Source organism: Quercus lobata, chromosome 12 (assembly GCF_001633185.2).
Source record: "Quercus lobata isolate SW786 chromosome 12, ValleyOak3.0 Primary Assembly, whole genome shotgun sequence".
Classification (NCBI taxonomy): domain Eukaryota; kingdom Viridiplantae; phylum Streptophyta; class Magnoliopsida; order Fagales; family Fagaceae; genus Quercus; species Quercus lobata.
This window is the reverse complement of record NC_044915.1, coordinates 16,302,223-16,317,571: the sequence shown is the minus strand read 5'-3', so window position 1 is coordinate 16,317,571 and position 15,349 is coordinate 16,302,223. Positions and strand designations below refer to the sequence as shown.

Below are 15,349 nucleotides of genomic sequence, written 5' to 3'. Positions count from 1 at the left end.
TTAATAAAACCTCGATAGATCTTCGATCCATCGAGGAATTTTCCTGTGCTCTCTACCTTCTCGATAGAATCTTAATAGATCTTCGATCCATCGAGATTTCTGGGTCACTTCTTTATAAAAGTTAAACAGTTTCTTGATTTCACGAGAATTATGGGTTTCATCTCGATAGAAGCTCGACAGCTTCCTTGATCCATTGAGCCAAATTTCTTTGCTCTCTGTCTGCTTGATAGATTCTCGATCCATTGAGACCTTTCTTTTATGGTCAACAGATCCTTGATAGCACCTCGACAGATTCACTTCTGTCGAGATTTAAAGCTCGACAGATCCTCGATAGAAACTTTGATCCATCGAGCTACGATTCTTATTTAAAGGTGAGGCGCGATTCAAATTTCATTTTTCACTCTTTTTCTCGATAGAAATCTCTCTCTCTCTCGACCCAAACTTTTCACTCTCACTTAATTCTTTACACCCAAGTGATTTTCGGCCTAGATCTTGCTCCAAACATTTGGTAAGTGTTCTAATCCTCTTTCTTTTCATGCATTTCATGCATTTAGACCTAAGTTTTGGGGTTTTTCAAAATTTTTGGGGGGTTTTTGAGTTTATCTTGAAATTTTTGGGTTAGGTGTTATGATGTTGTTGCTATATGATCATGCATTGCATTCCATTAGCATTATAACAATGTTTCATGCATTTGTTAGATGTGTGCTTGATTATTGATGTGAGTGCTGTTAGGTTTGGATGGGGTTTTACCAATGATGCTCTTAAATTTTAAAGTCACATGTTCATGCATTTTTCATGCATATGTACTTCTCATTTTCTCTTTTTTAAGGTCTGAGATTGTGATCCTATTCTGTCTTTTCTCTCTCTCTTGAATAGAACCTCTCTATGGTACCCAAATAGAAAAAATCCATTCTAGCTTGGAACCCTCTTCAAGATTTCAGGTCATCCTCTTCGCCTCTTCCTTCTGTTCCATCTCACATCCGGTTCCTGATGAGAAGGCCAAGAAGGACTTCTTTGAGAACTTCCAGGCCCGTGGCATTCATCCGAAACGTCAGGTCATTTTGTTGGATTTTCCAACATTACGCCACCCGATGTCATTTGAACTCGGGGATGGGAATCTCTATGTGAGAAACTCGTGTGTTGTCCTGTCGTGTTTATACAGGAGTTCTACTCCAACATACACGGCATCGATACCTCTGTGCCTCAGTTCGCTACGCGATTCAGAGGTACACGTATAGTAGTTACCCCGGATCTTGTTGCTGAGGTACTACGTGTCCCTAGGGTAGCGCATCTTGACTACCCTGACTATGATCGTCTATGGACTGTGTCCAGAGATGAGCTTATCTCTCACTTATGTGAGACTCCTATATGGGGTGGTAAGCTAAACACTCCATGCTCAGGTTTTGCAAAATGCTCGAGATTCCTTAACATGGTGATGACATTCACTCTTACACCATTATTTCACTATAACTCCATCACTGAGTCGCGTGCTTATTTTCTTCTTTCTTTGATGGAGGATTTTACCATTGATTTTCCCTCTCATTTCATCACATCTATTATTGATGTTTATCAGGATGCCGCTACTCGTGATAAGCTCATCTTTCCTTCGACTATCACACGAACCCTTTAGCACTTCTCATTTTCCGTTCCTTTCTCACCTCTCTTCACTATCATGGGTGCCATCAGCGCTGTTTCTGTTCGGCAGAGTGAGGCTCAGCTTCAGTCGAAGCGGCCACGCGTTGACATAACCGATCCTGCGTCTCTTGCAGCTCCACCATCTTTGGCTTCGTCTTCTTCTATCCCTTTTACCTCTACGACTGGTGGTGTGATCCTCGAGGCCATCATGGAGCAGCTCCAGAGGATGCAGGTTGACTTTGGTGGTCGTCTAGACTATCTCACTGATGAAATGTGTCAGATGAACATCCGAGTGGGTCGCATTGCTTGCTAGCAGGCTTGCATGGCTGGTTTTGCTCCCTCTCCTTCTCTGGAGCATCCCGCAGCTTCTCATTCTGAGGACGACGACGATGATGATGAAGATGATAAGGATGGTGCTAGCTCTTCCAATGATGACAAGATGACGACCTCTCAGTGTCTTACCCTTTGTTATTTGTGACAAAAAGGGGAAGTAGTTTTGGTTTTGAGAGTAGTCTTGTACTTAGGGGGAGAGTTAGTATAGGTTATTTTTGATAGGGGGAGTGTTCATAGTTTTTGAGGAATGTAGTAAGGACTTAATGCCTTTTCTTCTTTTATTACATGTGTTGTTTCTTCAATATCTTTATACGCACGTTTCTTTATGTATGCAATCTTTATTTTTGTTTCACATATGATGCCTTGATGAGTTTTGTTTAAGTGTTTCAGAAAGACAGGTTGTGAAAGTCTATCTTGCCATGAACTCTCTTCTTGCAAAGTTTTTCAAGAGTTTGTAGTAGGGATAGATTTATTTTGTAATATAACAAGTGGTTATGAGTTTAGTGATTTAAGACTTCTCTCATGATTATTTGTTTTGTTGTGGTTTTGTCATGGATTGCCAAAGGGGGAGATTGTTAGATTGTTAAGGACATATTTTATGTAATTGGCTAATCCTTTAACAAAATGCACTTTACTTGTAATTGGGTAGATCTAGGATGTGTTTAGTACTTCAAGAAACAAGGGTTCAAGTCAAGTGTTAAAACCATGAAGATCTGACCAAGAAACAAGTGAAGAAAGAGTTGTTCACTAAAGCTCGTTAAAAGTCTTGACAGACTCCTTTCTATCGAAAATTAATGTTGAAGCTTGACATATGCTGTTTTTGTTGAGAATTTCTAAATCAAAATTTTCAGATCTGATTGCATTCAGATTCTTGTCTATTTGTGTAGGGTTTCTTTTATTACAACCCTAGACATATATAAGGATTATTTTAAAGACCGTCGCACATGCATCAAGTGACCTAGTGCCTTATTCTCTCTAAAAGAAGTTACTGTGTTTTTACGCCAAAGGGTTTTGTAACCAAAGAGCTTCCTGATCTTCATTATGCATGAAGTGAAAAACTTTGTAGCCAACAACCTTCTTCAAGTTACTGGAGTTAGTCACATACTGGGATCCGTGTATCATTGGTTAGTCACATACTGGGATTCGTGCATTAAACAGAAAGAGTGCCACTACAAGATCAAGTCCAATTGGGTATTGGAGTGAATATTCAACTGTAGGTTGGTAATTGGTGATAGGCCAAGGGTAGTTGGTAAGATTCCTTTTACTTGTAATTACTTGATTATTAATTAGTAGATTCTTGGGAGTGGTGACTTTAAAATCACCCGGTGGAGTTTTTGCCTTGGTGGTTTTCCCCATTCGTAAACAAATCACTGTGTCAAATTTAATTTCCGTTGCATTTAGTTTAGTTGGTGATTTGTTTGTGTTACCACGTCATTGCATGTAATTGAACCTAATTAATTAACTTGGGTAATTAATTAATTTACAAGGGGTCAATACATTTTTGTCCTATCAGATTCAATATATGAAATGACTGATAAAAAATGTTTCTCTTTTTCCCACCCAAGACTGGATCCTAACCTTTTCTTTTGAATTAATTTTGGCTCATGAAGTTGTTGAAGACTCCATTGGTGACACTTTAGGCGAACACAAGAAAGGCTTTGGGGGTATTTGTAAGGAATGAAGAGTTCCTTCTAACATCTCTACCACCTTATTCATGGATGGTCGATCAGTTGGATTTGTCTGAATGCACCATAAACTCACCAGGATCATCTTACTTGATGTCTCTTTTTCCTCTGTGATGACCCCACGAGTTCTTCCATCCAAATCTAGTTCAAGATCCTTATAAATCCAATCTGGAAAATATTTTTCACTACTGTTAGACACTCCAGCATCAAAATTCTTTCTTCCTCCAACCATTTCAAGAATCAGCATTCCATAACTATAAACATCAGACTTGTGAGAGACTCCTCCAAAGCTTCGACTAAATACTTCTGGTGCAATGTACCCTACTGTTCCTCTCATGCCATTCATTGATACAATGCTATCTTTTCTTTGGCATAGTTTAGCAAGGCCAAAATCAGAGATTTTTGGGTTGAAATCTTCATCTAAAAGAATATTTTGAGGCTTTATGTCAAAATGCAAAATCCTTGTGCTACAACCTCGATGTAAATACTCTAGTCCACGAGCAATGTCAACTGCAATTTTGTACAATGTTTTCCATTCCAAGCGACAATTTGTTGCTGAAGATTCTCGATGATATATGAATTTATCTAGAGATCCATTGGGCATAAATTCATATATTAGAGCTCGCTTGTTCTTTTCATAACTGAAACCTAAAAGAGTGACTATATTAACATGAGAAGTCCTACAAATGCTAGCAACTTCATTAATAAAATCTTCTCCATTGCCTTTGGATTCACTTAGAACTTTTACTGCCACGAGCTTACCATCTGGCAGCTTTCCTTTGTATACACTGCTATATCCTCCTTGGCCTAGTTTGTTTATGAATGAGTTGGTCATCTTCTTGATCTCTGCATAACTATAGTGCTTGGGAGCAAGTGAACCATAATTCAATATAAATGTCTTGACATTTTCATCGTTTTTCCTTGCTGTCCTCCTAAAGATCAATGCCTTACTCAATTGTTCTCTTCTAAGGCAGCATATTATGATAAAGACTACTATAGTCCCAAGCACAGCAGCCGTAATGCCTGTTGTTAAAGAAAGGAAACTTTGTCATGTGCAACCAATGATAACCCAGTTTTCATCTGACAAATTTTTCATGATAATACTACATACCTATGACAATTTCACGCTTCAGCTTGGAAGATGATCCTATAGTACAAACATAATATCAGTGTGAGTGCATAGGAAGTGATTGTTAATACGTAATACTATTAAGTGTCAAGGAAGTAAACCACAAGATTTAACCCAGAAAACAAAGAGATATTGCAACTCAGACAGCTAGAGGATTGAGTCATATAGAAATAATGGAAGAGGAGAAGTACGGACTGCCAACAATATTGGCAAGGTAGTTAGCCTTTTCCAAATACATTTTTTAATCCTTGAAGTCCAATAATCTTGAACTAACTTGATTGTTCATCAACTTTGTCAATTTTATTTTGAATTGGTTTGAAAATATTAACAGACTAAAATTGTAATTAGTACTTATTATTATTATTATTATAATAATATAGAAAAGGTTAGAAATAGCTTATAACACTCATAAACAGAGATAAACATGTTAATTATTTGAATTAAAAAAAAAAAAATCATTGCAATGTGTGGGGGATTATATACTTTATTTAAATGTATTGAAAAGTTTTATCAAGAACATCCAAATAGATACTAAGTTGCACGGACACGGACACGGGTACGGATGCGGGGGTACGGCAATTTTTAAAAAATAAGGGTACGACATGGCATGGGTACGACAATTAAATAATTAATTAAATTTTATATTTAGGCATATTATTTAGGGATTTACTAGCATGTGCCTTTAGGGCATATATTAGTAAACAATTTTAGAAATTTTTTTATGGAAAAACGAAAAAGTAATTTACTGTTTTGATAGCTTTTTTAATTTTTCATAAAATTTTTTTCAAAATAGATAATTAATGTGTGTCCTAAGGGCACACATTAACTAGACCCTGTTATTTAATATTTTTAGACATAAAATACGTTTATGTTTAGAATTTTAAAAATACAATATTTACGATAAACCACAAGTAAAGGAATCAATTAAAGCCAAAAAGAAGAAGTGAAGGAATGAGAAAAAGAAAAAGAAAAAAAGGAAAAAGAAAAAAGAAAGATAGACACGTGATGACTCTAAAATAGCAAAAGATATACAGCAAATGCATTAAATTGCCACACCACTCCCACCTAACCATCTGACATCATTGACTAAATAGTTAGATATGAACATTTGAAAGACACAAAGTTGAAAGCACACATTTGTAATGCATTAGCGATGAAGAAACCAAAGACGTAGGAAAAAAGAAGGAGAATAAAGACGACGTAGTGGCAGTTACAATGGAGAGGAATGAGATCTAAATTAGAAAAGGGTTTAGAAGGGAAAAAAAAAAAAAAATTGAAAGATTTGGAGCACAGATCTTAGTCATTAGGCACCAAGTCAGTGAGTCACAGACCCATTTTTCTCATCTTCTTCTTCCTTTTCTTTTTCTTTTTTCTTCTTGTTTGTACCAGTCCACGACCTCCTTACCGTGTTGGAGAAGCGACAAAAAAAAAAAAAAACCACTCAGACACCGGAGTTCGGCGAGTCTTACCGATATTGGTGTCCGACAGGCATGTTGGTGCAACCTAGAATAGATAGAGACCAAAATTGATAGACAGGGTTGATTAGCATTTTCAAATGGGAGTAGGCGAAAATTTCGCACTCTAATGGACTAAATTGATAGACAATTGAGTTCTATCAAGATTCAAGAGCACCCAAATACACAAAACAAAATTCATAGACGGTTGATAATTGGTATTCGGTCAAGGAACAGGTGTATACGTTGAAAAATCCAAATACTAGAAAAGGTTAATCAGTTTTGTAATCCCAGATTAAGCCAAGCACAATATGGTCCACAGTGCTACAGCATATAATTGCTGCTAGAGGACGTTAGTGTCTACAGTGTAATCCTTAATAAATGTTATCCCACAACTTGACTTGGTTTTGTTCTTATCTAATTATTAAATTAACGATTGTTCCAAAAGATTAAGTTATTGAGATATGATAAATTTAATTATTTAATCACATACTTCTAACACAAATCATCCATTTATTTAATATTCTTGCAAAGAGAACCAAGGAATCAGTCCATCATTGACCAGAGGAAAATATTTACTTATTCTTGAATTGAAGGGAGCAACTTTTCTGATGCCAGGTCTCATGGACTTATGTATGATGTTCAAAAATATGATGGATGCTATATTTGCTGGAAAACAAGATCGGAGTTTTTCCTAAACGTTTGATCTTAATCTTCTAGTCTGATGAAAACAATGTTAGTTGTAGTTAGGCTAGCTGCTGAGGAGCACTTATTACCAGTAAAGCGCTCACGCTAAAGCAAAAAAATGAGAGAAGCAGAAGGCAGCTACCAATATAGATGCTAGTAACTGAGCATCTAAACGGCATAGAAAACTAGACAAGAAATGAAATAAGAACGAATGACAGCAAAAATTCATGCTTACTTGATGATGATACAGGTCCAGCACACCCGGATACAAAAGTCCCGTTTTGACAGTGGCAAGCAAATGCACTTGTGTTTGGGTCAGAACCACAAAGCCCTCCGGCCCCTAGGCATGTATCACACTGGGGATTACTTGCATTCCAAGTCAACATGAAGCTGCCATCAATAGCTGCTATTACTGCATCTTGAGTTGTAGCAATCGCAGTTGTTGGTAGCAGAATTGGAACATTGACCCAGTAGTTGCATGCGCCGATTGAGTTACTAATTGAGGATAAATCCGGAGAGTAGATGTTCGGGGAATAGTAATTGAAAAAATTTGTATTGTTTATGGTGCAGTTAAACTGAAGAACGCTAGTACTGGTCAGAGATGTAATAGGAACTAAAGGGACAGGGCATTGATAATAGAGTGTCAGGTTCGCATCTGAAGTATTATAGGAAAATAGGGTGAAATCTATGGTGGTATTGACAAGCACAGAAGGGCAAATCGTGTCCCAGTAATCCGGCCTAGCAACCCTGAGAGTCCGCAATGTTTTATTGACCTCAAGGACTCTGTAGTTCATGTTGAGATATTGATTCGCGGGGCATCATTGCTGCAATCTAACTGAAAACTTGGGTGACCACAATATTCTGGCCGATTCAATCCCCAAAAAGGATAAGATAACCGAGGTTGGTAAAGCCGCTACAATTTAATGGTGCGCTGCAGTTGAGGTATTGCTCATCTTCTGCGCGCAAGGTTGTTGGACAATGGATTAAGGTTATGGCTATTATCATCGTGGACAGAGTGATGGCTGGGAAGAGATGGGGATGCATCTTGATAGAGAGAGGATTGAAGAGATATTGCGAGCAATTGGGTTGAAAAAGAAGACGGTGGAAATGTTACGATTTTTATTTCTTATCAAACATTTTAACCCTATATATATATATATATATATACTATTTTTTATCAAACATCATGGTGGGCATTGAAAAATGGGAGGGTTAAAAATTTCAAAGAGAAGCTTCTGTTTGGAACCTGACCACTACGGGTCAATTCAGTCTTAGGTGACCTAGTCCAGTTTATGTTGATAGATCTAAATATTTATAAGCGGTCCCTGCACGATATCTAGATTGCCTACCCAAGTCAGATCTCTCTCTCTCTCTCTCTCTCTCTATATATATATATACAACTAGGCTGCAACCATTTTAAGCTAAGTCAAAAATATCAGCCGCCTTTAAAAACAAAAAACTCACCTAAACTCTAATATTTTTTTTTTTCTTTTTTCTTTTTTTCACGTCTAACAAATACATCCTCGTCATATTACACATACTATGATCAAAGTCAACAAGGTTAGACTCAAATGACTGGCGTTCCATGCTTATTACTTTTTAATCCTCCTAATAATGTGGTTTAATTCCAGAGGAAACATGAAATTGGTTGTATTGCTTGATAGGTCCAGGAGGGGAATATGGCAAAGTAATATGAGGGATTTTGGAGTTTGCTATATGGAAAAACTGGAAGATATAGAGAATAATAAATAATATGAAGGGAAGAAGCATTCACATTAAATATTAATAATATGAAGGGCAGCCAAAATGGCCAAATCGGCCATTTACCACTTATGGCGGAAATTATTAGCAACATACCACTGTTTGCAAAATAAATAGCAAAATGCCAATTTTTTGAAGCTCGAGTTTGCTGTTTAAATCGAGTTTTAAACACTCGAGTTTCATAAAAAAAATTGTGCTAACGTGGATTTTTTATTGAAAAAATGACACATGGAACTTGAGCTTGGACAACTATTTATTACATTTTCATTAATAGATTTGAGTGATACTTAACTTATAGCATGTCAGTGGCAGGACAGTTCACTTATTGACCAAAGGTTTTACTTTTGGTAATAAGTAGTTCTGGTGCCACAACTTGTGCCACAAATAGCCCATGTGGTGTGTTGTGGTTGGTAGAGGGGTGTTCCTACATGGACCCACCATTACCCCTCCACCAACCACAACTTGCCACATTTGCCACATGGGCGAGTTGTGACACAAGTTGTGGTGTCATAGTTATTCTTTGGTAATATATTGATCAAATTATAACTAATGTTGTGGCATCTAATAAGAACTTTTAGTCTTGAGAGAGAGAGAGACAAATGGTTTTACTACCCCTTACAACTTGGGAGGAGTTGCTCACTTGTTTGTATTTATTATATTTTGAAAAGGACATGTCATCTAACCTAAGTAGAAAGTATTGATTTTTTTTTTTTTTTTTTTTTTTTTAAATTTTAAAACCAACCTAAGTAGAATTGTTATATACATTGGCAATAATGTAATTGTGGGGGTTGAAGAAAGGGCACCCTTGACAAGACTGACCTGGTCAAGAATAATCAGGCCCAACTGGTTATCAAACTAGGCCCAACCCAGCTAAGACAACCAAAGTACCCAACGGATTAGAAGAACTGAGGGTTACAACTCGCCTGAGGAGGCCGAGCGACAGTTGCCCCATGGAAAGGCTAGAAGGGGGCCACAAGAATTACAAGATTGGAAGTTGAAAGCTAACCCAATTAGATCGGGTGGAGAACTTCCAGACTGTAGTTGATTCGTAGGGTATTGGGTTGAATGGATTGGGTAATCCTTGGATGGTGGTCAGCTTTAGGTGAAGCCAAAAATCGTTGAAAAAGTATGAGGAGTGGAGAGATCTCATAAGATCTGGCGAGACTCATCTAAGATCTCATGAGATCTCGCCAGATTTGGTGGAGATCTTGTTGGATCTGGAGAGATTTTCACCAAATTTGGCAAAGAACTCATAGTGAATTCCTACTAAATCTAACGGATCTCCACCGGATCTAGCTATGTTGGTAGCCGAACTCCATTGCATCTAGTCGGAAAGGTCATTGAAATGGGTTAAAATTGCCAAATTTGATGTATTTATAGTTGGGTAAGGTTGCTTGGGTTTTGGAGGAGGAGATCCGCCGTTGTTTGGTTTTTGAAGGTTGGGACTCATAGTCAACCACCGGAGCAGTCAAATTTGGTGGTGACGGGTTGGGTCGGGTTTGGTGGGTGGATTTGGTTTGCGGGTGGCTTGAACAACCCTAGCAGTAAGACCCCGAGAATATCCAAGTTACTATACGTGCACAAATGATGTTATGCTATTTTGTGAAGCAAAGGTAGCTGAGATTGAGTCTCTGATGGGTTGCTTGGAAATGTACTGTAGATGGTCTGGTCTATCTATTAGCTTGGACCAGTCAGGTATTTTACTCCTATTTCCTGGAATGAGTTATGTTAACATTGCATGATGGTGAGTTGGGCTTTAAGTCTTTTGAAAGTTTTAACATGGCCATTATAGCAAAGCTAGGTTGGTGGGTTCTTTCCAATAGAGATAGTTTTTGTTTCAAAATTCTAAGAGCCAAGTATAGAGTTCACAATAATTGGCTAAATTCTGGTCCAACAAAAAATGCATCTTGGTCTTAGAGAGGACTGGAAGCTATTAAACCCCTTATGGCAAAAGGTGCAAGCGACAAATAGGAAATAGTTATAGCATTTGGGTTTGGGATGAGCCATGGATCCTAGATGTTACAGATTTCATTCCTAAGCGTCGAAGAGGCCATGGGGAGACTTAATGCTTAGTGGTTTCTCAAGTAACGAATCAAGATAAAATAGGTTGGGATGTGGCAAAGCTGAAATTTTATTTTGATGAAGCCTCTGTTAAAGCCATATTGAACACACCTAGATGGAATAGTGCCCAGGTGGATGGATGGACCTGGATAAGAAGTAGTTAAGAAGATTGACTGTCAAATCAGTTTATAGAGAATTAACAATGGATGGTAACATAGCCCCTAACCACCCAGTCTTAAAGAAAATTTGGAAGTCAATGCTCCATGACAGGTTGAAAAATGCACCTCTGGCATACTACAGTGGGTGCCCCTCCCACAAGGGATAGATTGAGCAGGCTATGTCTCATTGAAGAAACTTCTTATGTTTTATGTGACCATAATATTGAATCCCCCATTCATCTTTTTTGGAATTGTCAAGTTGCAAGGGCATTATGGTTTGGAAGTGAGTGGAAAGTTAAAACTATATTCTTTCAAAGTTGGGAAGGTCTTATATATCGATTTTGGATCCACCAATGATATTTGGTTTGAATATGGAACGTAAGGAAGCTTTTACTTTGTCTGGAGCCATAATACTAGAATTGATTTGGAAAATAGGAACCAGGTGTTGTTTGAAAAGAAGATTTTTGAGATTGACAGCCTAGTTGGGAATCTATGCTTGCTAAAAAAAGAACACGACTAGAGAAGTGAGATCCCACATAACAATTCTGTCTTAAAAATCCACAGCAAATGGTCTCATCCTCCAAAAGGACGTGAAATTTAATTACAACGCTGCAGTGGGCAAAAAGTTCTCAATTGTTGCGGTGGTCGCTAGAGTTTGGAGAGGGGCAATGGTTTTGGCTGCATCTAAAGAAGCCGATACCACTATCCCTCTCAAAGTAGGGGTTGAAGCAATACTATGGGCAGTGCAGCTAGCCAAACCCAGAACTTGGAGAGAATAATTATCGAAAGTGATACCAAAGCTTGCATAGAGGCGTTTCAGGGGCTGGGTTAGAGTTGTCCTGGAGGATTATAAGCTGGAGATATATAGTTAGTAATCTAGCGGAGGCTTTTTAGTGTATGTATTTTCAATTGGTTAGTAGGGAAGCTAATAAATCTCCTCATGTTTTGGCTAGGTGGTCTTTGAAGAGTAGGCTTTTGGTTTCTTTGATTTAAGTCTAGGTCCCCAAGCTTTTGTTGATGTTATCTTACAGGAGCATTGCTTTGGTTCTAATATGGGCTCCTCCTAAGTTGTATAGTTTTCTTGTTCAATAAAAGTTTTACATATTATGAAAAAAAGAAAGAAGTAATAATAATAATAAATGGATAGTACGCTAAGACAAAGATAGTTAAATCTAATAGCAAAATTAGCACAACACAACACACGAACTCTTCAAATCTACCTACTATTGTATCAATTGACCACTTCTACTTGTATATCATCAAGGATTTTAGCTTTATTTTTAATTTGGTCCTCAACATTTTATAGCTTTCATTTTAGTCTTTATAGTTTTTAATTTTTGTCATCTTAGTCTCTGCCATTATTTCACTTATAATCAATTAGCCATGTAGACCAAAAAAGAAAAAATAAATAAAAAAGAAGCGAAAATTTGAAGACCAAATTAAAGATATTTTTGGGGCATAGAGGATTATTGTTTTTGTCAAAATATTCAAACATGATAAGTAAAAGAGTGGCTGCCGACATAAAATTTCCGGGTTTGTTTATCTTACTAGCTTAAGATTTTAATGTTGTGTTTCAACTTTCAACATGCTATATCAACTACTAATCTATAAAATTCCAGAGTATTAGTTATCAAACCCAACCCCAAAAGTTCTCCCCTAAAAAATTATCTATATTGCAAATCAATCTATTGAGACTAGAATGCTAAAAAAATTTCCGTAAAATACTTTACAATGAAACAAACAAAGCATAAATATATCACATTTGTTTAAAGTCAGCCATATATTACTATAGTTAATATAACATATAGAGACTTTACTTGACCACAAAGCTTAAGTCGATCCATAAGTTTGGATTCAATTATATTATGTTAGCCACTTCCTCTTTTTGTTAATGTCCCATACTTAACTAACACACCACTTTCAATGGAAATAAGTGATGAACTGAAACATCACTTATTAGAACAAATAACCTACCACTAATAGTTCATCCTTTATTAAATTAACTTTCGGTTTTCTTCTAAATAAATTCTATTTTATTTATGTTTCACGTTTCCTACAAATTATTTGATTTGGATATCAATATTTTTGTGGATAATAATTCCTATATATTTTGTGAATTAAGTATGAGTATTTATTTGTCAAATGATTTTTAGGTTAATTGACATTTTCTAGTGTTTTTAATGTGAATGCTTTTAGGGTTCTCACTTCACAATTCACATTTCTTCCCCCACTTAAGATAAATTTTAAAAATAAAGATTTTGTCAATGGATGCCCTAAGAGTATTTGTTTAGGAAATACTTTTAAAATTTTTTATGAAAAATGAAAAAAATAATTTATTTTTTTTGTTTTATGTTTCTTATAAAAATAATATCAATTTAAAAAAAAAAAAATCCATTAACAAATGTCTTAACAACATATGTTAACCCGATCCAAAAGTTTCTCAAAAAAAAAAAAAAAAATTTACCGGACCCAAAAAATAAAAACCTCATTAATTATTCAACGTTTCTAAACTTACTAATTGGACCTTGCTGCCCATGGTGGCAACCAGCTCTGCTAATCGTTTCCAATGTCAATATTATACTACTATCAGTTTAAGGAATATAGTAATATACATTGCAAGATACACGCGAAGCAAGAAATTGGAAAGCATAATATCAATACTAATGGAGGGATTAAAAAAAGGGTCTAAAAAGCAGTCAGGTCAGACTTTCCAAAGAGCCCAGTGTTTGTTATGGGTACCAGAAAGGGGCTCTGATGTGGTTGAATTTGGAGAAAAATCTTGATTAGAATTTTCAATGCGATTAGAAGAAAATTTTGCACCCAACCAAACAGAAAAAATTGATAGACAATTCTACCAAGAACCCAAATAGACAGAACAAAATTGGTAGACAGGGATTAGGATTTTCAATGTGAAAAGGAGAAAAATTCGAACCCAAATAGACTAAATTGATAGAAAATTGAGTTTTATCAATAACACCCAAATAGACAGTACATAATTAAGAGACAGGGATGGCGGTTGGTATGCGGTCAAGGAAGGTTAGGTATATGTATACGTTCGCAAAAATCCGAAGACTAGAAAAGGTTAGTCAGTTTTGCAATCCCAGATTAAGCCTAACACAAAATGGCTAACAGTGCACTGCTACAGCACTTGAATCCTACTAGAGGAAGGTCGCTGTCTAAAATGAAATCCTAAAATAAATGTTACCAAAACTTGACTTGGCTTTGATCCCCACCTAATTAAGTAGTTAGATAAAAAAATCTTAATCATCGATCCATAAAGAGTTAGTCCATCATTGACCAGAGGAAATCGGTACTTAATTCTTGAATTGAAGGAAGCAACTTCTTTTATGCCAGGTCTCATGGACTAGTATGATGTATGATGTTGGAATATACAACGGATCTATACTATATATTCCGGAAAACAAGATCTGAGTTTTTCATAGACGCTTGATCTTAATCCTCTACTCTGATGAAAATATGTTAGCTGTAGTTTGGCTAGCTGCTGAGGAGCTTTTAATTATTTCCATTAAAGCGCTCAAGCTAGCTACCAATATAGATGCTAGTAACTGAGCATCTCAACGACTTAGACAACTAGATAAGAAATGAAATAAGAATTTATGACAACAAAAATGGATGCTTACTTGTTGATACAGTGCTACAACCGGATGCAAAAGTCCCATTTGTACAATGGCAAGCGAATGTACTCGTGGTTGGGTCGGAACCACACAGCCCTCCAGCCTCGAGGCATGTATCACATTGGGAATTATTTGCATCCCACTCTAACATGAAACCGCTATCAATAGCTGCAATTACTGCATCATAAGTTGCAGTAGTTGGAACTTCTGATTGCAAAATTGGAACATTGACCCAGTAGTCGCATGCTCCGATATAGTTGCTAATTGCCAAAAAAGTCTGAGAGCTCAGGGTATAGTAATTGATGAACTCGGTACTGCTGCTTATGGAGCAATTAAACTGATAAAAGACAAAAGTTGGAATAGTAGCTAGAGGCGTACGGCAATTATAATAGAGTGTCAGGTTCGTATCACTTGAAGCAATATAGGAAAATAAGTTGTTATCAATGGTGGTATTAACGAACGCAGCAGGGCAAATCGTATCTAAGTAATCCGTCCTAGCAACCTTGAGACTCCGTGATGAGTTATTGATTTCAAGGACTCTGTGATTCATGGTAGTGATGTTGATCTGCGGAAATTCGCTGCTGCAGTTTAACTGAAAACTAGGGTGACCACAATAGTTTGGTCGATTGGATGCCCAGAATGGATAACTGAGGTTCACAAGGTTGCTACAGTTAAATGGTGCCTCACAGGTGAGGTATTTCTCATCATCCGCACACAAAGATGTTGGACAATGGATCAAGGTTATGGTTACTATAATCAAGAACAAAGTGATGGTTGGGAAGAGATTGGGATGCATTTTGAGAGAGAGAGA

At 36.8% G+C, this 15,349-nt stretch overlaps 1 protein-coding gene across 1 annotated transcript; it reads right to left on the bottom strand.

Annotated features, from left to right (window-relative positions):
* Nucleotides 1-3,487: 3,487 nt before the first annotated feature.
* On the bottom strand, nucleotides 3,488-15,349 carry LOC115972154 (LEAF RUST 10 DISEASE-RESISTANCE LOCUS RECEPTOR-LIKE PROTEIN KINASE-like 2.5). The gene is made up of 3 exons (XM_031092329.1): nucleotides 14,545-15,349; nucleotides 4,765-4,800; nucleotides 3,488-4,676 (listed from the first exon to the last, which is right to left on the bottom strand). Exons 1-3 carry the CDS (start codon nucleotides 15,332-15,334, stop codon nucleotides 3,571-3,573), a joined length of 1,932 nt encoding a protein of 643 aa, XP_030948189.1. The 5' UTR covers nucleotides 15,335-15,349; the 3' UTR covers nucleotides 3,488-3,570.